Source organism: Phyllobates terribilis, unplaced genomic scaffold (assembly GCF_046119375.1).
Source record: "Phyllobates terribilis strain yellow unplaced genomic scaffold, ASM4611937v1 Scaffold_2__4_contigs__length_985480577, whole genome shotgun sequence".
Lineage (NCBI taxonomy): Eukaryota > Metazoa > Chordata > Amphibia > Anura > Dendrobatidae > Phyllobates > Phyllobates terribilis.
In genome coordinates, this window is record NW_027362762.1 from 538,361,594 (window position 1) to 538,386,224 (window position 24,631).

Genomic DNA, 24,631 nt, shown 5'->3' on the forward strand with positions numbered 1-24,631 from the left:
GAGAGCGCACATACACCATCATTGTGCACATTCTCATCTCCCTTTCCTGTAAGCGTCCTGTGTGCACTGAGCGGCTGCTGTACACAGGATCACACAGCAGCGTGCAGCCACTATACACAGGAGAGAGGGATGAGAGCGCACATACACCATCATTGTGCACATTCTCATCTCCCTTTACTGTAAGCGTCCTGTGTGCACTGAGCGGCTGCTATACACAGGATCACACAGCAGCGTGCAGCCACTATACACAGGAGAGAGGGATGAGAGCGCACATACACCATCATTGTGCACATTCTCATCTCCCTTTACTGTAAGCTTCCTGTGTGCACTGAGCGGCTGCTGTACACAGGATCACACCGCAGCGTGCAGCCACTATACACAGGAGAGGGGGATGAGAGCGCACATACACCATCATTATGCACATTCTCATCTCCCTTTACTGTAAGCGTCCTGTGTGCACTGAGCGGCTGCTGTACACAGGATCACACAGCAGCGTGCAGCCACTATACACAGGAGAGAGGGATGAGAGCGCACATACACCATCATTATGCACATTCTCATCTCCCTTTACTGTAAGCGTCCTGTGTGCACTGAGCGGCTGCTGTACACAGGATCACACAGCAGAGTGCAGCCACTATACACAGGAGAGAGGGATGAGAGCGCACATACACCATCATTGTGCACATTCTCATCTCCCTTTACTGTAAGCGTCCTGTGTGCACTGAGCGGCTGTTGTACACAGGATCACACAGCAGCGTGCAGCCACTATACACAGGAGAGAGGGATGAGAGCGCACATACACCATCATTGTGCACATTCTCATCTCCCTTTACTGTAAGCGTCCTGTGTGCACTGAGCGGCTGCTGTACACAGGATCACACAGCAGCGTGCAGCCACTATACACAGGAGAGAGGGATAAGAGCGCACATACACCATCATTATGCACATTCTCATCTCCCTTTACTGTAAGCGTCCTGTGTGCACTGAGCGGCTGCTGTACACAGGATCACACAGCAGCGTGCAGCCACTATACACAGGAGAGAGGGATGAGAGCGCACATACACCATCATTGTGCACATTCTCATCTCCCTTTACTGTAAGCGTCCTGTGTGCACTGAGTGGCTGCTGTACACAGGATCACACAGCAGAGTGCAGCCACTATACACAGGAGAGAGGGATGAGAGCGCACATACTCCATCATTGTGCACATTCTCATCTCCCTTTACTGTAAGCGTCCTGTGTGCACTGAGCGGCTGCTGTACACAGGATCACACAGCAGAGTGCAGCCACTATACACAGGAGAGAGGGATGAGAGCGCACATACACTATCATTGTGCACATTCTCATCTCCCTTTACTGTAAGCGTCCTGTGTGCACTGAGCGGCTGCTGTACACAGGATCACACAGCAGCGTGCAGCCACTATACACAGGAGAGAGGGATGAGAGCGCACATACACCATCATTGTGCACATTCTCATCTCCCTTTACTGTAAGCGTCCTGTGTGCACTGAGCGGCTGCTGTACACAGGATCACACAGCAGCGTGCAGCCACTATACACAGGAGAGGGGGATGAGAGCGCACATACACCATCATTATGCACATTCTCATCTCCCTTTACTGTAAGCGTCCTGTGTGCACTGAGCGGCTGCTGTACACAGGATCACACAGCAGAGTGCAGCCACTATACACAGGAGAGAGGGATGAGAGCGCACATACACCATCATTGTGCACATTCTCATCTCCCTTTACTGTAAGCGTCCTGTGTGCACTGAGCGGCTGCTGTACACAGGATCACACAGCAGCGTGCAGCCACTATACACAGGAGAGAGGGATGAGAGCGCACATACACCATCATTGTGCACATTCTCATCTCCCTTTACTGTAAGCGTCCTGTGTGCACTGAGCGGCTGCTATACACAGGATCACACAGCAGAGTGCAGCCACTATACACAGGAGAGAGGGATGAGAGCGCACATACACCATCATTGTGCACATTCTCATCTCCCTTTACTGTAAGCGTCCTGTGTGCACTGAGCGGCTGCTGTACACAGGATCACACAGCAGCGTGCAGCCACTATACACAGGAGAGAGGGATGAGAGCGCACATACACCATCATTGTGCACATTCTCATCTCCCTTTACTGTAAGCGTCCTGTGTGCACTGAGCGGCTGCTGTACACAGGATCACACAGCAGCGTGCAGCTACTATACACAGGAGAGAGGGATGAGAGCGCACATACACCATCATTATGCACATTCTCATCTCCCTTTACTGTAAGCGTCCTGTGTGCACTGAGCGGCTGCTGTACACAGGATCACACAGCAGAGTGCAGCCACTATACACAGGAGAGAGGGATGAGAGCGCACATACACCATCATTGTGCACATTCTCATCTCCCTTTACTGTAAGCGTCCTGTGTGCACTGAGCGGCTGCTGTACACAGGATCACACAGCAGAGTGCAGCCACTATACACAGGAGAGAGGGATGAGAGCGCACATACACCATCATTGTGCACATTCTCATCTCCCTTTACTGTAAGCGTCCTGTGTGCACTGAGCGGCTGCTGTACACAGGATCACACAGCAGCGTGCAGCCACTATACACAGGAGAGAGGGATGAGAGCGCACATACACCATTATTGTGCACATTCTCATCTCCCTTTACTGTAAGCGTCCTGTGTGCACTGAGCGGCTGCTATATCCAGGATCACACAGCAGCGTGCAGCCACTATACACAGGAGAGAGGGATGAGAGCGCACATACACCATCATTGTGCACATTCTCATCTCCCTTTACTGTAAGCGTCCTGTGTGCACTGAGCGGCTGCTGTACACAGGATCACACAGCAGCGTGCAGCCACTATACACAGGAGAGAGGGATGAGAGCGCACATACACCATCATTGTGCACATTCTCATCTCCCTTTACTGTAAGCGTCCTGTGTGCACTGAGCGGCTGCTGTACACAGGATCACACAGCAGCGTGCAGCCACTATACACAGGAGAGGGGGATGAGAGTGCACATACACCATCATTGTGCACATTCTCATCTCCCTTTATTGTAAGTGTCCTGTGTGCACTGAGCGGCTGCTATACACAGGATCACACAGCAGCGTGCAGCCACTATACACAGGAGAGAGGGATGAGAGCGCACATACACCATCATTATGCACATTCTCATCTCCCTTTACTGTAAGCGTCCTGTGTGCACTGAGCGGCTGCTGTACACAGGATCACACAGCAGTGTGCAGCCACTATACACAGGAGAGGGGGATGAGAGCGCACATACACCATCATTGTGCACATTCTCATCTTCCTTTACTGTAAGCGTCCTGTGTGCACTGAGCGGCTGCTGTACACAGGATCACACAGCAGCGTGCAGCCACTATACACAGGAGAGAGGGATGAGAGCGCACATACACCATCATTATGCACATTCTCATCTCCCTTTACTGTAAGCGTCCTGTGTGCACTGAGCGGCTGCTGTACACAGGATCACACAGCAGCGTGCAGCCACTATACACAGGAGAGAGGGATGAGAGCGCACATACACCATCATTGTGCACATTCTCATCTCCCTTTACTGTAAGCGTCCTGTGTGCACTGAGCGGCTGCTATATACAGGATCACACAGCAGCGTGCAGCCACTATACACAGGAGAGAGGGATGAGAGCGCACATACACCATCATTGTGCACATTCTCATCTCCCTTTACTGTAAGTGTCCTGTGTGCACTGAGCGGCTGCTGTACACAGGATCACACAGCAGCGTGCAGCCACTATACACAGGAGAGAGGGATGAGAGCGCACATACACCATCATTATGCACATTCTCATCTCCCTTTACTGTAAGCGTCCTGTGTGCACTGAGCGGCTGCTGTACACAGGATCACACAGCAGCGTGCAGCCACTATACACAGGAGAGAGGGATGAGAGCGCACATACACCATTATTGTGCACATTCTCATCTCCCTTTACTGTAAGCGTCCTGTGTGCACTGAGCGGCTGCTGTACACACGATCAAACAGGAATGTGCAGCCACTATACACAGGAGAGAGGGATGAGAGCGCACATACACCATCATTGTGCACATTCTCATCTCCCTTTACTGTAAGCGTCCTGTGTGCACTGAGCGGCTGCTGTACACAGGATCACACAGCAGAGTGCAGCCACTATACACAGGAGAGAGGGATGAGAGCGCACATACACCATCATTGTGCACATTCTCATCTCCCTTTACTGTAAGCGTCCTGTGTGCACTGAGCGGCTGCTGTACACACGATCAAACAGGAATGTGCAGCCACTATACACAGGAGAGAGGGATGAGAGCGCACATACACCATCATTGTGCACATTCTCATCTCCCTTTACTGTAAGCGTCCTGTGTGCACTGAGCGGCTGCTGTACACAGGATCACACAGCAGCGTGCAGCCACTATACACAGGAGAGAGGGATGAGAGCGCACATACACCATCATTGTGCACATTCTCATCTCCCTTTACTGTAAGCGTCCTGTGTGCACTGAGCGGCTGCTGTACACAGGATCACACAGCAGCGTGCAGCCACTATACACAGGAGAGGGGGATGAGAGCGCACATACACCATCATTGTGCACATTCTCATCTCCCTTTCCTGTAAGCGTCCTGTGTGCACTGAGCGGCTGCTGTACACAGGATCACACAGCAGCGTGCAGCCACTATACACAGGAGAGAGGGATGAGAGCGCACATACACCATCATTGTGCACATTCTCATCTCCCTTTACTGTAAGCGTCCTGTGTGCACTGAGCGGCTGCTATACACAGGATCACACAGCAGCGTGCAGCCACTATACACAGGAGAGAGGGATGAGAGCGCACATACACCATCATTGTGCACATTCTCATCTCCCTTTACTGTAAGCTTCCTGTGTGCACTGAGCGGCTGCTGTACACAGGATCACACCGCAGCGTGCAGCCACTATACACAGGAGAGGGGGATGAGAGCGCACATACACCATCATTATGCACATTCTCATCTCCCTTTACTGTAAGCGTCCTGTGTGCACTGAGCGGCTGCTGTACACAGGATCACACAGCAGCGTGCAGCCACTATACACAGGAGAGAGGGATGAGAGCGCACATACACCATCATTATGCACATTCTCATCTCCCTTTACTGTAAGCGTCCTGTGTGCACTGAGCGGCTGCTGTACACAGGATCACACAGCAGCGTGCAGCCACTATACACAGGAGAGAGGTATGAGAGCGCACATACACCATCATTATGCACATTCTCATCTCCCTTTACTGTAAGCGTCCTGTGTGCACTGAGCGGCTGCTGTACACAGGATCACACAGCAGCGTGCAGCCACTATACACAGGAGAGGGGGATGAGAGCGCACATACACCATCATTGTGCACATTCTCATCTCCCTTTACTGTAAGCGTCCTGTGTGCACTGAGCTGCTGCTGTACACAGAATCACACAGCAGCGTGCAGCCACTATACACAGGAGAGAGGGATGAGAGCGCACATACACCATCATTATGCACATTCTAATCTCCCTTTACTGTAAGCGTCCTGTGTGCACTGAGCGGCTGCTGTACACAGGATCACACAGCAGTGTGCAGCCACTATACACAGGAGAGAGAGATGAGAGCGCACATACACCATCATTGTGCACATTCTCATCTCCCTTTACTGTAAGCGTCCTGTGTGCACTGAGCGGCTGCTGTACACAGGATCACACAGCAGCGTGCAGCCACTATACACAGGAGAGAGGGATGAGAGCGCACATACACCATCATTATGCACATTCTCATCTCCCTTTACTGTAAGCGTCCTGTGTGCACTGAGCGGCTGCTGTACACAGGATCACACAGCAGAGTGCAGCCACTATACACAGGAGAGAGAGATGAGAGCGCACATACACCATCATTGTGCACATTCTCATCTTCCTTTACTGTAAGCGTCCTGTGTGCACTGAGCGGCTGCTGTACACAGGATCACACAGCAGAGTGCAGCCACTATACACAGGAGAGAGGGATGAGAGCGCACATACACCATCATTGTGCACATTCTCATCTCCCTTTACTGTAAGCGTCCTGTGTGCACTGAGCGGCTGCTGTACACAGGATCACACAGCAGCGTGCAGCCACTATACACAGGAGAGAGGGATGAGAGCGCACATACACCATCATTGTGCACATTCTCATCTCCCTTTACTGTAAGCGTCCTGTGTGCACTGAGCGGCTGCTGTACACAGGATCACACAGCAGCGTGCAGCCACTATACACAGGAGAGAGGGATGAGAGCGCACATACACCATCATTGTGCACATTCTCATCTCCCTTTACTGTAAGCGTCCTGTGTGCACTGAGCGGCTGCTGTACACAGGATCACACAGCAGTGTGCAGCCACTATACACAGGAGAGAGGGATGAGAGCGCACATACACCACCATTGTGCACATTCTCATCTCCCTTTACTGTAAGCGTCCTGTGTGCACTGAGCGGCTGCTGTACACAGGATCACACAGCAGCGTGCAGCCACTATACACAGGAGAGAGGGATGAGAGCGCACATACACCATCATTGTGCACATTCTCATCTCCCTTTACTGTAAGCGTCCTGTGTGCACTGAGCGGCTGCTGTACACAGGATCACACAGCAGAGTGCAGCCACTATACACAGGAGAGAGGGATGAGAGCGCACATACACCATCATTGTGCACATTCTCATCTCCCTTTACTGTAAGCGTCCTGTGTGCACTGAGCGGCTGCTGTACACAGGATCACACAGCAGCGTGCAGCCACTATACACAGGAGAGAGGGATGAGAGCGCACATACACCATCATTGTGCACATTCTCATCTCCCTTTACTGTAAGTGTCCTGTGTGCACTGAGCGGCTGCTATACACAGGATCACACAGCAGCGTGCAGCCACTATACACAGGAGAGAGAGATGAGAGCGCACATACACCATCATTGTGCACATTCTCATCTCCCTTTACTGTAAGTGTCCTGTGTGCACTGAGCGGCTGCTGTACACAGGATCACACAGCAGCGTGCAGCCACTATACACAGGAGAGAGGGATGAGAGCGCACATACACCATCATTGTGCACATTCTCATCTCCCTTTACTGTAAGCGTCCTGTGTGCACTGAGCGGCTGCTGTACACAGGATCACACAGCAGCGTGCAGCCACTATACACAGGAGAGAGGGATGAGAGTGCACATACACCATCATTGTGCACATTCTCATCTCCCTTTACTGTAAGTGTCCTGTGTGCACTGAGCGGCTGCTGTACACAGGATCACACAGCAGTGTGCAGCCACTATACACAGGAGAGAGAGATGAGAGCGCACATACACCATCATTGTGCACATTCTCATCTCCCTTTACTGTAAGCGTCCTGTGTGCACTGAGCGGCTGCTGTACACAGGATCACACAGCAGCGTGCAGCCACTATACACAGGAGAGAGGGATGAGAGCGCACATACACCATCATTGTGCACATTCTCATCTCCCTTTACTGTAAGCGTCCTGTGTGCACTGAGCGGCTGCTGTACACAGGATCACACAGCAGCGTGCAGCCACTATACACAGGAGAGAGGGATGAGAGCGCACATACACCATCATTATGCACATTCTCATCTCCCTTTACTGTAAGCATCCTGTGTGCACTGAGCGGCTGCTGTACACAGGATCACACAGCAGAGTGCAGCCACTATACACAGGAGAGAGGTATGAGAGCGCACATACACCATCATTATGCACATTCTCATCTCCCTTTACTGTAAGCGTCCTGTGTGCACTGAGCGGCTGCTGTACACAGGATCACACAGCAGAGTGCAGCCACTATACACAGGAGAGGGGGATGAGAGCGCACATACACCATCATTATGCACATTCTCATCTCCCTTTACTGTAAGCGTCCTGTGTGCACTGAGCGGCTGCTGTACACAGGATCACACAGCAGAATGCAGCCACTATACACAGGAGAGAGAGATGAGAGCGCACATACACCATCATTGTGCACATTCTCATCTTCCTTTACTGTAAACGTCCTGTGTGCACTGAGCGGCTGCTGTACACAGGATCACACAGCAGCGTGCAGCCACTATACACAGGAGAGAGGGATGAGAGCGCACATACACCATCATTGTGCACATTCTCATCTCCCTTTACTGTAAGCGTCCTGTGTGCACTGAGCGGCTGCTGTACACAGGATCACACAGCAGCGTGCAGCCACTATACACAGGAGAGAGGGATGAGAGCGCACATACACCATCATTGTGAACATTCTCATCTCCCTTTACTGTAAGCGTCCTGTGTGCACTGAGCGGCTGCTGTACACAGGATCACACAGCAGCGTGCAGCCACTATACACAGGAGAGAGGGATGAGAGCGCACATACACCATCATTATGCACATTCTCATCTCCCTTTACTGTAAGCGTCCTGTGTGCACTGAGCGGCTGCTGTACACAGGATCACACAGCAGAGTGCAGCCACTATACACAGGAGAGAGGGATGAGAGCGCACATACACCATCATTGTGCACATTCTCATCTCCCTTTACTGTAAGTGTCCTGTGTGCACTGAGCGGCTGCTGTACACAGGATCACACAGCAGCGTGCAGCCACTATACACAGGAGAGAGGGATGAGAGCGCACATACACCATCATTGTGCACATTCTCATCTCCCTTTACTGTAAGCGTCCTGTGTGCACTGAGCGGCTGCTGTACACAGGATCACACAGCAGCGTGCAGCCACTATACACAGGAGAGAGGGATGAGAGCGCACATACACCATCATTATGCACATTCTCATCTCCCTTTACTGTAAGCGTCCTGTGTGCACTGAGCGGCTGCTGTACACAGGATCACACAGCAGCGTGCAGCCACTATACACAGGAGAGAGGGATGAGAGCGCACATACACCATCATTATGCACATTCTCATCTCCCTTTACTGTAAGCGTCCTGTGTGCACTGAGCGGCTGCTGTACACAGGATCACACAGCAGAGTGCAGCCACTATACACAGGAGAGAGGGATGAGAGCGCACATACACCATCATTGTGCACATTCTCATCTCCCTTTACTGTAAGCGTCCTGTGTGCACTGAGCGGCTGCTGAACACAGGATCACACAGCAGCGTGCAGCCACTATACACAGGAGAGAGGGATGAGAGCGCACATACACCATCATTGTGCACATTCTCATCTCCCTTTACTGTAAGTGTCCTGTGTGCACTGAGCGGCTGCTGTACACAGGATCACACAGCAGCGTGCAGCCACTATACACAGGAGAGAGGGATGAGAGCGCACATACACCATCATTATGCACATTCTCATCTCCCTTTACTGTAAGCGTCCTGTGTGCACTGAGCGGCTGCTGTACACAGGATCACACAGCAGAGTGCAGCCACTATACACAGGAGAGAGAGATGAGAGCGCACATACACCATCATTCTGCACATTCTCATCTTCCTTTACTGTAAGCGTCCTGTGTGCACTGAGCGGCTGCTGTACACAGGATCACACAGCAGAGTGCAGCCACTATACACAGGAGAGAGGGATGAGAGCGCACATACACCATCATTGTGCACATTCTCATCTCCCTTTACTGTAAGCGTCCTGTGTGCACTGAGCGGCTGCTGTACACAGGATCACACAGCAGCGTGCAGCCACTATACACAGGAGAGAGGGATGAGAGCGCACATACACCATCATTGTGCACATTCTCATCTCCCTTTACTGTAAGCGTCCTGTGTGCACTGAGCGGCTGCTGTACACAGGATCACACAGCAGCGTGCAGCCACTATACACAGGAGAGAGGGATGAGAGCGCACATACACCATCATTGTGCACATTCTCATCTCCCTTTACTGTAAGTGTCCTGTGTGCACTGAGCGGCTGCTGTACACAGGATCACACAGCAGTGTGCAGCCACTATACACAGGAGAGAGAGATGAGAGCGCACATACACCATCATTGTGCACATTCTCATCTCCCTTTACTGTAAGTGTCCTGTGTGCACTGAGCGGCTGCTGTACACAGGATCACACAGCAGCGTGCAGCCACTATACACAGGAGAGGGGGATGAGAGCGCACATACACCATCATTGTGCACATTCTCATCTCCCTTTACTGTAAGTGTCCTGTGTGCACTGAGCGGCTGCTGTACACAGGATCACACAGCAGCGTGCAGCCACTATACACAGGAGAGAGGGATGAGAGCGCACATACACCATCATTGTGCACATTCTCATCTCCCTTTACTGTAAGTGTCCTGTGTGCACTGAGCGGCTGCTGTACACAGGATCACACAGCAGCGTGCAGCCACTATACACAGGAGAGAGGGATGAGAGCGCACATACACCATCATTGTGCACATTCTCATCTCCCTTTACTGTAAGCGTCCTGTGTGCACTGAGCGGCTGCTGTACACAGGATCACACAGCAGAGTGCAGCCACTATACACAGGAGAGAGGGATGAGAGCGCACATACACCATCATTGTGCACATTCTCATCTCCCTTTACTGTAAGTGTCCTGTGTGCACTGAGCGGCTGCTGTACACAGGATCACACAGCAGCGTGCAGCCACTATACACAGGAGAGAGGGATGAGAGCGCACATACACCATCATTGTGCACATTCTCATCTCCCTTTACTGTAAGTGTCCTGTGTGCACTGAGCGGCTGCTGTACACAGGATCACACAGCAGCGTGCAGCCACTATACACAGGAGAGAGGGATGAGAGCGCACATACACCATCATTGTGCACATTCTCATCTCCCTTTACTGTAAGCGTCCTGTGTGCACTGAGCGGCTGCTGTACACAGGATCACACAGCAGCGTGCAGCCACTATACACAGGAGAGAGGGATGAGAGCGCACATACACCATCATTATGCACATTCTCATCTCCCTTTACTGTAAGCGTCCTGTGTGCACTGAGCGGCTGCTGTACACAGGATCACACAGCAGCGTGCAGCCACTATACACAGGAGAGAGGGATGAGAGCGCACATACACCATCATTATGCACATTCTCATCTCCCTTTACTGTAAGCGTCCTGTGTGCACTGAGCGGCTGCTGTACACAGGATCACACAGCAGAGTGCAGCCACTATACACAGGAGAGAGGGATGAGAGCGCACATACACCATCATTGTGCACATTCTCATCTCCCTTTACTGTAAGCGTCCTGTGTGCACTGAGCGGCTGCTGTACACAGGATCACACAGCAGCGTGCAGCCACTATACACAGGAGAGAGGGATGAGAGCGCACATACACCATCATTGTGCACATTCTCATCTCCCTTTACTGTAAGTGTCCTGTGTGCACTGAGCGGCTGCTGTACACAGGATCACACAGCAGCGTGCAGCCACTATACACAGGAGAGAGGGATGAGAGCGCACATACACCATCATTATGCACATTCTCATCTCCCTTTACTGTAAGCGTCCTGTGTGCACTGAGCGGCTGCTGTACACAGGATCACACAGCAGAGTGCAGCCACTATACACAGGAGAGAGAGATGAGAGCGCACATACACCATCATTCTGCACATTCTCATCTTCCTTTACTGTAAGCGTCCTGTGTGCACTGAGCGGCTGCTGTACACAGGATCACACAGCAGAGTGCAGCCACTATACACAGGAGAGAGGGATGAGAGCGCACATACACCATCATTGTGCACATTCTCATCTCCCTTTACTGTAAGCGTCCTGTGTGCACTGAGCGGCTGCTGTACACAGGATCACACAGCAGCGTGCAGCCACTATACACAGGAGAGAGGGATGAGAGCGCACATACACCATCATTGTGCACATTCTCATCTCCCTTTACTGTAAGTGTCCTGTGTGCACTGAGCGGCTGCTGTACACAGGATCACACAGCAGCGTGCAGCCACTATACACAGGAGAGAGGGATGAGAGCGCACATACACCATCATTGTGCACATTCTCATCTCCCTTTACTGTAAGTGTCCTGTGTGCACTGAGCGGCTGCTGTACACAGGATCACACAGCAGCGTGCAGCCACTATACACAGGAGAGAGGGATGAGAGCGCACATACACCATCATTGTGCACATTCTCATCTCCCTTTACTGTAAGCGTCCTGTGTGCACTGAGCGGCTGCTGTACACAGGATCACACAGCAGAGTGCAGCCACTATACACAGGAGAGAGGGATGAGAGCGCACATACACCATCATTGTGCACATTCTCATCTCCCTTTACTGTAAGTGTCCTGTGTGCACTGAGCGGCTGCTGTACACAGGATCACACAGCAGCGTGCAGCCACTATACACAGGAGAGAGGGATGAGAGCGCACATACACCATCATTGTGCACATTCTCATCTCCCTTTACTGTAAGTTTCCTGTGTGCACTGAGCGGCTGCTGTACACAGGATCACACAGCAGCGTGCAGCCACTATACACAGGAGAGAGGGATGAGAGCGCACATACACCATCATTGTGCACATTCTCATCTCCCTTTACTGTAAGCGTCCTGTGTGCACTGAGCGGCTGCTGTACACAGGATCACACAGCAGCGTGCAGCCACTATACACAGGAGAGAGGGATGAGAGCGCACATACACCATCATTATGCACATTCTCATCTCCCTTTACTGTAAGCGTCCTGTGTGCACTGAGCGGCTGCTATATCCAGGATCACACAGCAGCGTGCAGCCACTATACACAGGAGAGAGGGATGAGAGCGCACATACACCATCATTGTGCACATTCTCATCTCCCTTTACTGTAAGCGTCCTGTGTGCACTGAGCGGCTGCTGTACACAGGATCACACAGCAGCGTGCAGCCACTATACACAGGAGAGAGGGATGAGAGCGCACATACACCATCATTGTGCACATTCTCATCTCCCTTTACTGTAAGCGTCCTGTGTGCACTGAGCGGCTGCTGTACACAGGATCACACAGCAGCGTGCAGCCACTATACACAGGAGAGGGGGATGAGAGTGCACATACACCATCATTGTGCACATTCTCATCTCCCTTTATTGTAAGTGTCCTGTGTGCACTGAGCGGCTGCTATACACAGGATCACACAGCAGCGTGCAGCCACTATACACAGGAGAGAGGGATGAGAGCGCACATACACCATCATTATGCACATTCTCATCTCCCTTTACTGTAAGCGTCCTGTGTGCACTGAGCGGCTGCTGTACACAGGATCACACAGCAGTGTGCAGCCACTATACACAGGAGAGGGGGATGAGAGCGCACATACACCATCATTGTGCACATTCTCATCTTCCTTTACTGTAAGCGTCCTGTGTGCACTGAGCGGCTGCTGTACACAGGATCACACAGCAGCGTGCAGCCACTATACACAGGAGAGAGGGATGAGAGCGCACATACACCATCATTATGCACATTCTCATCTCCCTTTACTGTAAGCGTCCTGTGTGCACTGAGCGGCTGCTGTACACAGGATCACACAGCAGCGTGCAGCCACTATACACAGGAGAGAGGGATGAGAGCGCACATACACCATCATTGTGCACATTCTCATCTCCCTTTACTGTAAGCGTCCTGTGTGCACTGAGCGGCTGCTATATACAGGATCACACAGCAGCGTGCAGCCACTATACACAGGAGAGAGGGATGAGAGCGCACATACACCATCATTGTGCACATTCTCATCTCCCTTTACTGTAAGTGTCCTGTGTGCACTGAGCGGCTGCTGTACACAGGATCACACAGCAGCGTGCAGCCACTATACACAGGAGAGAGGGATGAGAGCGCACATACACCATCATTATGCACATTCTCATCTCCCTTTACTGTAAGCGTCCTGTGTGCACTGAGCGGCTGCTGTACACAGGATCACACAGCAGCGTGCAGCCACTATACACAGGAGAGAGGGATGAGAGCGCACATACACCATCATTGTGCACATTCTCATCTCCCTTTACTGTAAGCGTCCTGTGTGCACTGAGCGGCTGCTGTACACACGATCAAACAGGAATGTGCAGCCACTATACACAGGAGAGAGGGATGAGAGCGCACATACACCATCATTGTGCACATTCTCATCTCCCTTTACTGTAAGCGTCCTGTGTGCACTGAGCGGCTGCTGTACACAGGATCACACAGCAGAGTGCAGCCACTATACACAGGAGAGAGGGATGAGAGCGCACATACACCATCATTGTGCACATTCTCATCTCCCTTTACTGTAAGCGTCCTGTGTGCACTGAGCGGCTGCTGTACACACGATCAAACAGGAATGTGCAGCCACTATACACAGGAGAGAGGGATGAGAGCGCACATACACCATCATTGTGCACATTCTCATCTCCCTTTACTGTAAGCGTCCTGTGTGCACTGAGCGGCTGCTGTACACAGGATCACACAGCAGAGTGCAGCCACTATACACAGGAGAGAGGGATGAGAGCGCACATACACCATCATTGTGCACATTCTCATCTCCCTTTACTGTAAGCGTCCTGTGTGCACTGAGCGGCTGCTGTACACAGGATCACACAGCAGCGTGCAGCCACTATACACAGGAGAGGGGGATGAGAGCGCACATACACCATCATTGTGCACATTCTCATCTCCCTTTCCTGTAAGCGTCCTGTGTGCACGGAGCGGCTGCTGTACACAGGATCACACAGCAGCGTGCAGCCACTATACACAGGAGAGAGGGATGAGAGCGCACATACACCATCATTGTGCACATTCTCATCTCCCTTTACTGTAAGCGTCCTGTGTGCACTGAGCGGCTGCTATACACAGGATCACACAGCAGCGTGCAGCCACTATACACAGGAGAGAGGGATGAGAGCGCACATACACCATCATTGTGCACATTCTCATCTCCCTTTACTGTAAGCTTCCTGTGTGCACTGAGCGGCTGCTGTACACAGGATCACACCGCAGCGTGCAGCCACTATACACAGGAGAGGGGGATGAGAGCGCACATACACCATCATTATGCACATTCTCATCTCCCTTTACTGTAAGCGTCCTGTGTGCACTGAGCGGCTGCTGTACACAGGATCACACAGCAGCGTGCAGCCACTATACACAGGAGAGAGGTATGAGAGCGCACATACACCATCATTATGCACATTCTCATCTCCCTTTACTGTAAGCGTCCTGTGTGCACTGAGCGGCTGCTGTACACAGGATCACACAGCAGCGTGCAGCCACTATACACAGGAGAGGGGGATGAGAGCGCACATACACCATCATTGTGCACATTCTCATCTCCCTTTACTGTAAGCGTCCTGTGTGCACTGAGCGGCTGCTGTACACAGAATCACACAGCAGCGTGCAGCCACTATACACAGGAGAGAGGGATGAGAGCGCACATACACCATCATTATGCACATTCTAATCTCCCTTTACTGTAAGCGTCCTGTGTGCACTGAGCGGCTGCTGTACACAGGATCACACAGCAGTGTGCAGCCACTATACACAGGAGAGAGAGATGAGAGCGCACATACACCATCATTGTGCACATTCTCATCTCCCTTTACTGTAAGCGTCCTGTGTGCACTGAGCGGCTGCTGTACACAGGATCACACAGCAGCGTGCAGCCACTATACACAGGAGAGAGGGATGAGAGCGCACATACACCATCATTATGCACATTCTCATCTCCCTTTACTGTAAGCGTCCTGTGTGCACTGAGCGGCTGCTGTACACAGGATCACACAGCAGAGTGCAGCCACTATACACAGGAGAGAGAGATGAGAGCGCACATACACCATCATTGTGCACATTCTCATCTTCCTTTACTGTAAGCGTCCTGTGTGCACTGAGCGGCTGCTGTACACAGGATCACACAGCAGAGTGCAGCCACTATACACAGGAGAGAGGGATGAGAGCGCACATACACCATCATTGTGCACATTCTCATCTCCCTTTACTGTAAGCGTCCTGTGTGCACTGAGCGGCTGCTGTACACAGGATCACACAGCAGCGTGCAGCCACTATACACAGGAGAGAGGGATGAGAGCGCACATACACCATCATTGTGCACATTCTCATCTCCCTTTACTGTAAGCGTCCTGTGTGCACTGAGCGGCTGCTGTACACAGGATCACACAGCAGCGTGCAGCCACTATACACAGGAGAGAGGGATGAGAGCGCACATACACCATCATTGTGCACATTCTCATCTCCCTTTACTGTAAGCGTCCTGTGTGCACTGAGCGGCTGCTGTACACAGGATCACACAGCAGTGTGCAGCCACTATACACAGGAGAGAGGGATGAGAGCGCACATACACCACCATTGTGCACATTCTCATCTCCCTTTACTGTAAGCGTCCTGTGTGCACTGAGCGGCTGCTGTACACAGGATCACACAGCAGCGTGCAGCCACTATACACAGGAGAGAGGGATGAGAGCGCACATACACCATCATTGTGCACATTCTCATCTCCCTTTACTGTAAGCGTCCTGTGTGCACTGAGCGGCTGCTGTACACAGGATCACACAGCAGAGTGCAGCCACTATACACAGGAGAGAGGGATGAGAGCGCACATACACCATCATGGTGCACATTCTCATCTCCCTTTACTGTAAGCGTCCTGTGTGCACTGAGCGGCTGCTGTACACAGGATCACACAGCAGCGTGCAGCCACTATACACAGGAGAGAGGGATGAGAGCGCACATACACCATCATTGTGCACATTCTCATCTCCCTTTACTGTAAGTGTCCTGTGTGCACTGAGCGGCTGCTATACACAGGATCACACAGCAGCGTGCAGCCACTATACACAGGAGAGAGAGATGAGAGCGCACATACACCATCATTGTGCACATTCTCATCTCCCTTTACTGTAAGTGTCCTGTGTGCACTGAGCGGCTGCTGTACACAGGATCACACAGCAGCGTGCAGCCACTATACACAGGAGAGAGGGATGAGAGCGCACATACACCATCATTGTGCACATTCTCATCTCCCTTTACTGTAAGCGTCCTGTGTGCACTGAGCGGCTGCTGTACACAGGATCACACAGCAGCGTGCAGCCACTATACACAGGAGAGAGGGATGAGAGTGCACATACACCATCATTGTGCACATTCTCATCTCCCTTTACTGTAAGTGTCCTGTGTGCACTGAGCGGCTGCTGTACACAGGATCACACAGCAGTGTGCAGCCACTATACACAGGAGAGAGAGATGAGAGCGCACATACACCATCATTATGCACATTCTCATCTCCCTTTACTGTAAGCGTCCTGTGTGCACTGAGCGGCTGCTGTACACAGGATCACACAGCAGCGTGCAGCCACTATACACAGGAGAGAGGGATGAGAGCGCACATACACCATCATTGTGCACATTCTCATCTCCCTTTACTGTAAGCGTCCTGTGTGCACTGAGCGGCTGCTGTACACAGGATCACACAGCAGCGTGCAGCCACTATACACAGGAGAGAGGGATGAGAGCGCACATACACCATCATTATGCACATTCTCATCTCCCTTTACTGTAAGCGTCCTGTGTGCACTGAGCGGCTGCTGTACACAGGATCACACAGCAGCGTGCAGCCACTATACACAGGAGAGAGGGATGAGAGCGCACATACACCATCATTATGCACATTCTCATCTCCCTTTACTGTAAGCATCCTGTGTGCACTGAGCGGCTGCTGTACACAGGATCACACAGCAGAGTGCAGCCACTATACACAGGAGAGAGGGATGAGAGCGCACATACACCATCATTGTGCACATTCTCATCTCCCTTTACTGTAAGCGTCCTGTGTGCACTGAGCGGCTGCTGTACACAGGATCACACAGCAGCGTGCAGCCACTATACACAGGAGAGAGGGATGAGAGCGCACATACACCATCATTGTGCACATTCTCATCTCCCTTTACTGTAAGTGTCCTGTGTGCACTGAGCGGCTGCTGTACACAGGATCACACAGCAGCGTGCAGCCACTATACACAGGAGAGAGGGATGAGAGCGCACATACACCATCATTATGCACATTCTCATCTCCCTTTACTGTAAGCGTCCTGTGTGCACTGAGCGGCTGCTGTACACAGGATCACACAGCAGAGTGCAGCCACTATACACAGGAGAGAGAGATGAGAGCGCACATACACCATCATTGTGCACATTCTCATCTCCCTTTACTGTAAGTGTCCTGTGTGCACTGAGCGGCTGCTGTACACAGGATCACACAGCAGCGTGCAGCCACTATACACAGGAGAGAGGGATGAGAGCGCACATACACCATCATTATGCACATTCTCATCTCCCTTTACTGTAAGCGTCCTGTGTGCACTGAGCGGCTGCTGTACACAGGATCACACAGCAGCGTGCAGCCACTATACACAGGAGAGAGGGATGAGAGCGCACATACACCATCATTATGCACATTCTCATCTCCCTTTACTGTAAGCGTCCTGTGTGCACTGAGCGGCTGCTGTACACAGGATCACACAGCAGCGTGCAGCCACTATACACAGGAGAGAGGGATGAGAGCGCACATACACCATCATTATGCACATTCTCATCTCCCTTTACTGTAAGCGTCCTGTGTGCACTGAGCGGCTGCTGTACACAGGATCACACAGCAGAGTGCAGCCACTATACACAGGAGAGAGGGATGAGAGCGCACATACACCATCATTGTGCACATTCTCATCTCCCTTTACTGTAAGCGTCCTGTGTGCACTGAGCGGCTGCTGTACACAGGATCACACAGCAGCGTGCAGCCACTATACACAGGAGAGAGGGATGAGAGCGCACATACACCATCATTGTGCACATTCTCATCTCCCTTTACTGTAAGTGTCCTGTGTGCACTGAGCGGCTGCTGTACACAGGATCACACAGCAGCGTGCAGCCACTATACACAGGAGAGAGGGATGAGAGCGCACATACACCATCATTATGCACATTCTCATCTCCCTTTACTGTAAGCGTCCTGTGTGCACTGAGCGGCTGCTGTACACAGGATCACACAGCAGAGTGCAGCCACTATACACAGGAGAGAGAGATGAGAGCGCACATACACCATCATTCTGCACATTCTCATCTTCCTTTACTGTAAGCGTCCTGTGTGCACTGAGCGGCTGCTGTACACAGGATCACACAGCAGAGTGCAGCCACTATACACAGGAGAGAGGGATGAGAGCGCACATACACCATCATTGTGCACATTCTCATCTCCCTTTACTGTAAGCGTCCTGTGTGCACTGAGCGGCTGCTGTACACAGGATCACACAGCAGCGTGCAGCCACTATACACAGGAGAGAGGGATGAGAGCGCACATACACCATCATTATGCACATTCTCATCTCCCTTTACTGTAAGCGTCCTGTGTGCACTGAGCGGCTGCTGTACACAGGATCACACAGCAGCGTGCAGCCACTATACACAGGAGAGAGGGATGAGAGCGCACATACACCATCATTATGCACATTCTCATCTCCCTTTACTGTAAGCGTCCTGTGTGCACTGAGCGGCTGCTGTACACAGGATCACACAGCAGCGTGCAGCCACTATACACAGGAGAGAGGGATGAGAGCGCACATACACCATCATTATGCACATTCTCATCTCCCTTTACTGTAAGCGTCCTGTGTGCACTGAGCGGCTGCTGTACACAGGATCACACAGCAGAGTGCAGCCACTATACACAGGAGAGAGGGATGAGAGCGCACATACACCATCATTGTGCACATTCTCATCTCCCTTTACTGTAAGCGTCCTGTGTGCACTGAGCGGCTGCTGTACACAGGATCACACAGCAGCGTGCAGCCACTATACACAGGAGAGAGGGATGAGAGCGCACATACACCATCATTGTGCACATTCTCATCTCCCTTTACTGTAAGTGTCCTGTGTGCACTGAGCGGCTGCTGTACACAGGATCACACAGCAGCGTGCAGCCACTATACACAGGAGAGAGGGATGAGAGCGCACATACACCATCATTATGCACATTCTCATCTCCCTTTACTGTAAGCGTCCTGTGTGCACTGAGCGGCTGCTGTACACAGGATCACACAGCAGAGTGCAGCCACTATACACAGGAGAGAGAGATGAGAGCGCACATACACCATCATTCTGCACATTCTCATCTTCCTTTACTGTAAGCGTCCTGTGTGCACTGAGCGGCTGCTGTACACAGGATCACACAGCAGAGTGCAGCCACTATACACAGGAGAGAGGGATGAGAGCGCACATACACCATCATTGTGCACATTCTCATCTCCCTTTACTGTAAGCGTCCTGTGTGCACTGAGCGGCTGCTGTACACAGGATCACACAGCAGCGTGCAGCCACTATACACAGGAGAGAGGGATGAGAGCGCACATACACCATCATTGTGCACATTCTCATCTCCCTTTACTGTAAGTGTCCTGTGTGCACTGAGCGGCTGCTGTACACAGGATCACACAGCAGCGTGCAGCCACTATACACAGGAGAGAGGGATGAGAGCGCACATACACCATCATTGTGCACATTCTCATCTCCCTTTACTGTAAGTGTCCTGTGTGCACTGAGCGGCTGCTGTACACAGGATCACACAGCAGCGTGCAGCCACTATACACAGGAGAGAGGGATGAGAGCGCACATACACCATCATTGTGCACATTCTCATCTCCCTTTACTGTAAGCGTCCTGTGTGCACTGAGCGGCTGCTGTACACAGGATCACACAGCAGAGTGCAGCCACTATACACAGGAGAGAGGGATGAGAGCGCACATACACCATCATTGTGCACATTCTCATCTCCCTTTACTGTAAGTGTCCTGTGTGCACTGAGCGGCTGCTGTACACAGGATCACACAGCAGCGTGCAGCCACTATACACAGGAGAGAGGGATGAGAGCGCACATACACCATCATTGTGCACATTCTCATCTCCCTTTACTGTAAGTTTCCTGTGTGCACTGAGCGGCTGCTGTACACAGGATCACACAGCAGCGTGCAGCCACTATACACAGGAGAGAGGGATGAGAGCGCACATACACCATCATTGTGCACATTCTCATCTCCCTTTACTGTAAGCGTCCTGTGTGCACTGAGCGGCTGCTGTACACAGGATCACACAGCAGCGTGCAGCCACTATACACAGGAGAGAGGGATGAGAGCGCACATACACCATCATTATGCACATTCTCATCTCCCTTTACTGTAAGCGTCCTGTGTGCACTGAGCGGCTGCTGTACACAGGATCACACAGCAGCGTGCAGCCACTATACACAGGAGAGAGGGATGAGAGCGCACATACACCATCATTATGCACATTCTCATCTCCCTTTACTGTAAGCGTCCTGTGTGCACTGAGCGGCTGCTGTACACAGGATCACACAGCAGAGTGCAGCCACTATACACAGGAGAGAGGGATGAGAGCGCACATACACCATCATTGTGCACATTCTCATCTCCCTTTACTGTAAGCGTCCTGTGTGCACTGAGCGGCTGCTGTACACAGGATCACACAGCAGCGTGCAGCCACTATACACAGGAGAGAGGGATGAGAGCGCACATACACCATCATTGTGCACATTCTCATCTCCCTTTACTGTAAGTGTCCTGTGTGCACTGAGCGGCTGCTGTACACAGGATCACACAGCAGCGTGCAGCCACTATACACAGGAGAGAGGTATGAGAGCGCACATACACCATCATTATGCACATTCTCATCTCCCTTTACTGTAAGCGTCCTGTGTGCACTGAGCGGCTGCTGTACACAGGATCACACAGCAGAGTGCAGCCACTATACACAGGAGAGAGGTATGAGAGCGCACATACACCATCATTATGCACATTCTCATCTCCCTTTACTGTAAGCGTCCTGTGTGCACTGAGCGGCTGCTGTACACAGGATCACACAGCAGAGTGCAGCCACTATACACAGGAGAGAGAGATGAGAGCGCACATACACCATCATTCTGCACATTCTCATCTTCCTTTACTGTAAGCGTCCTGTGTGCACTGAGCGGCTGCTGTACACAGGATCACACAGCAGAGTGCAGCCACTATACACAGGAGAGAGGGATGAGAGCGCACATACACCATCATTGTGCACATTCTCATCTCCCTTTACTGTAAGCGTCCTGTGTGCACTGAGCGGCTGCTGTACACAGGATCACACAGCAGCGTGCAGCCACTATACACAGGAGAGAGGGATGAGAGCGCACATACACCATCATTGTGCACATTCTCATCTCCCTTTACTGTAAGCGTCCTGTGTGCACTGAGCGGCTGCTGTACACAGGATCACACAGCAGCGTGCAGCCACTATACACAGGAGAGAGGGATGAGAGCGCACATACACCATCATTGTGCACATTCTCATCTCCCTTTACTGTAAGTGTCCTGTGTGCACTGAGCGGCTGCTGTACACAGGATCACACAGCAGCGTGCAGCCACTATACACAGGAGAGAGGGATGAGAGCGCACATACACCATCATTGTGCACATTCTCATCTCCCTTTACTGTAAGTGTCCTGTGTGCACTGAGCGGCTGCTGTACACAGGATCACACAGCAGCGTGCAGCCACTATACACAGGAGAGAGGGATGAGAGCGCACATACACCATCATTGTGCACATTCTCATCTCCCTTTACTGTAAGTGTCCTGTGTGCACTGAGCGGCTGCTGTACACAGGATCACACAGCAGCGTGCAGCCACTATACACAGGAGAGAGGGATGAGAGCGCACATACACCATCATTGTGCACATTCTCATCTCCCTTTACTGTAAGCGTCCTGTGTGCACTGAGCGGCTGCTGTACACAGGATCACACAGCAGCGTGCAGCCACTATACACAGGAGAGAGGGATGAGAGCGCACATACACCATCATTGTGCACATTCTCATCTCCCTTTACTGTAAGCTTCCTGTGTGCACTGAGCGGCTGCTGTACACAGGATCACACAGCAGCGTGCAGCCACTATACACAGGAGAGAGGGATGAGAGCGCACATACACCATCATTGTGCACATTCTCATCTCCCTTTACTGTAAGTGTCCTGTGTGCACTGAGCGGCTGCTGTACACAGGATCACACAGCAGCGTGCAGCCACTATACACAGGAGAGAGGGATGAGAGCGCACATACACCATCATTGTGCACATTCTCATCTCCCTTTACTGTAAGTGTCCTGTGTGCACTGAGCGGCTGCTGTACACAGGATCACACAGCAGCGTGCAGCCACTATACACAGGAGAGAGGGATGAGAGCGCACATACACCATCATTGTGCACATTCTCATCTCCCTTTACTGTAAGCGTCCTGTGTGCACTGAGCGGCTGCTGTACACAGGATCACACAGCAGCGTGCAGCCACTATACACAGGAGAGAGGGATGAGAGCGCACATACACCATCATTGTGCACATTCTCATCTCCCTTTACTGTAAGCTTCCTGTGTGCACTGAGCGGCTGCTGTACACAGGATCACACAGCAGCGTGCAGCCACTATTCACAGGAGAGAGGGATGAGAGCGCACATACACCATCATTGTGCACATTCTCATCTCCCTTTACTGTAAGCGTCCTGTGTGCACTGAGCGGCTGCTGTACACAGGATCACACAGCAGTGTGCAGCCAGTATACACAGACACTGTGTATGCAGCCACTGCAGGCTCAGTTATTATGTGCAGGACTGGGGAGCTGTATCAGGCAGCACTTAAAAAGTGAGTGCTGTCAATCAGAGTATTGTAATTGAGGGGGCTGAAAGGTGGCCCGAGCCCTTGCCATGCCAAAGCTGCACCTAGAACCCCTTATTTGCATATGTGAGAGACCCATTTTTCTCAAACACATGCACTAAAATCTACAGTACAAGTATGATTTTATTTTAATTTTTAAAGAGGCGCAGTCCCTTATATTGAAGGTCTAAATACTGGAGTTCAATTTTGCTTTTTTTTGGGACCTGATTCATCAAGACCAGCGTTGTTCACGCTGCTATTTCTAAGATGTGCTGGCGTTAAATATTCCTGATTCATGAAGAGGCGTGTTCCTCTTCATGACTCAGGAGTGGCGTATACCTGTGTGCACGCAACGCCACACATCCTACTCCAGTCCCTGCTGGAGTAAGATTTGTGGTGTAACAAACACTGCCGCTCCTCAAGAAATTGACAAGCAGCGCCCCCACTTTGTCAGAGTTGGGTAAAAATGGGGTAGAATGCCAAAAGTCACTTAATTTTAACGCAGCTTCCATCTGCTCTAAAATTCTGCAGTTCTTTACACCAGAATACTGGCATAAAATCTGTATCGGCCCAGTGTGTCTAATAAGCTGCTACATTACATATCTTTTGGGATCTCAATATCGCCTGCCTCATGAGGTCCCATTAAATCTGATATGTAACTTCTTGCGTTATTGCCTCTACCTGGTATAATGTCTGGACTGTAATCTTTCTAATTTCCTACTATGTCTGGCTCTCTGATACATCTGTCACATTTCTCTGTTTTACAGGCAGCAATCCGTAAGGAGCTAAATGACTTTAAAAGCACTGAGATGGCTGTGCATGATGAAAGCAAGCACTACACACGGTGAGTCCAGTGGTTACACATTCCCATAACTGGTATGTGTCATTTTTACCATGACTTTAGTCAGTTCATCCATTGAAGTAAGAACCTTTTAAGTCTCGGTGGAGTTTAAAAAATAATTTATCTTCTAAAA

The 24,631-nt window shown here is 51.4% G+C and overlaps 1 protein-coding gene across 4 annotated transcripts in view; it reads left to right on the plus strand.

Annotated features, from left to right (window-relative positions):
• The window catches only part of PHACTR4 (phosphatase and actin regulator 4), a 162,586-nt gene that overhangs the window by 126,781 nt on the left and 11,174 nt on the right, over positions 1 to 24,631 (plus strand). For all 4 annotated transcript variants that reach the window (XM_073666208.1, XM_073666209.1, XM_073666211.1 and 1 more), the window contains one exon: positions 24,425 to 24,501. In XM_073666208.1, coding sequence (XP_073522309.1) covers positions 24,425 to 24,501 — 77 coding nt within the window. The remainder of the gene's footprint in view (positions 1 to 24,424; positions 24,502 to 24,631) is intronic.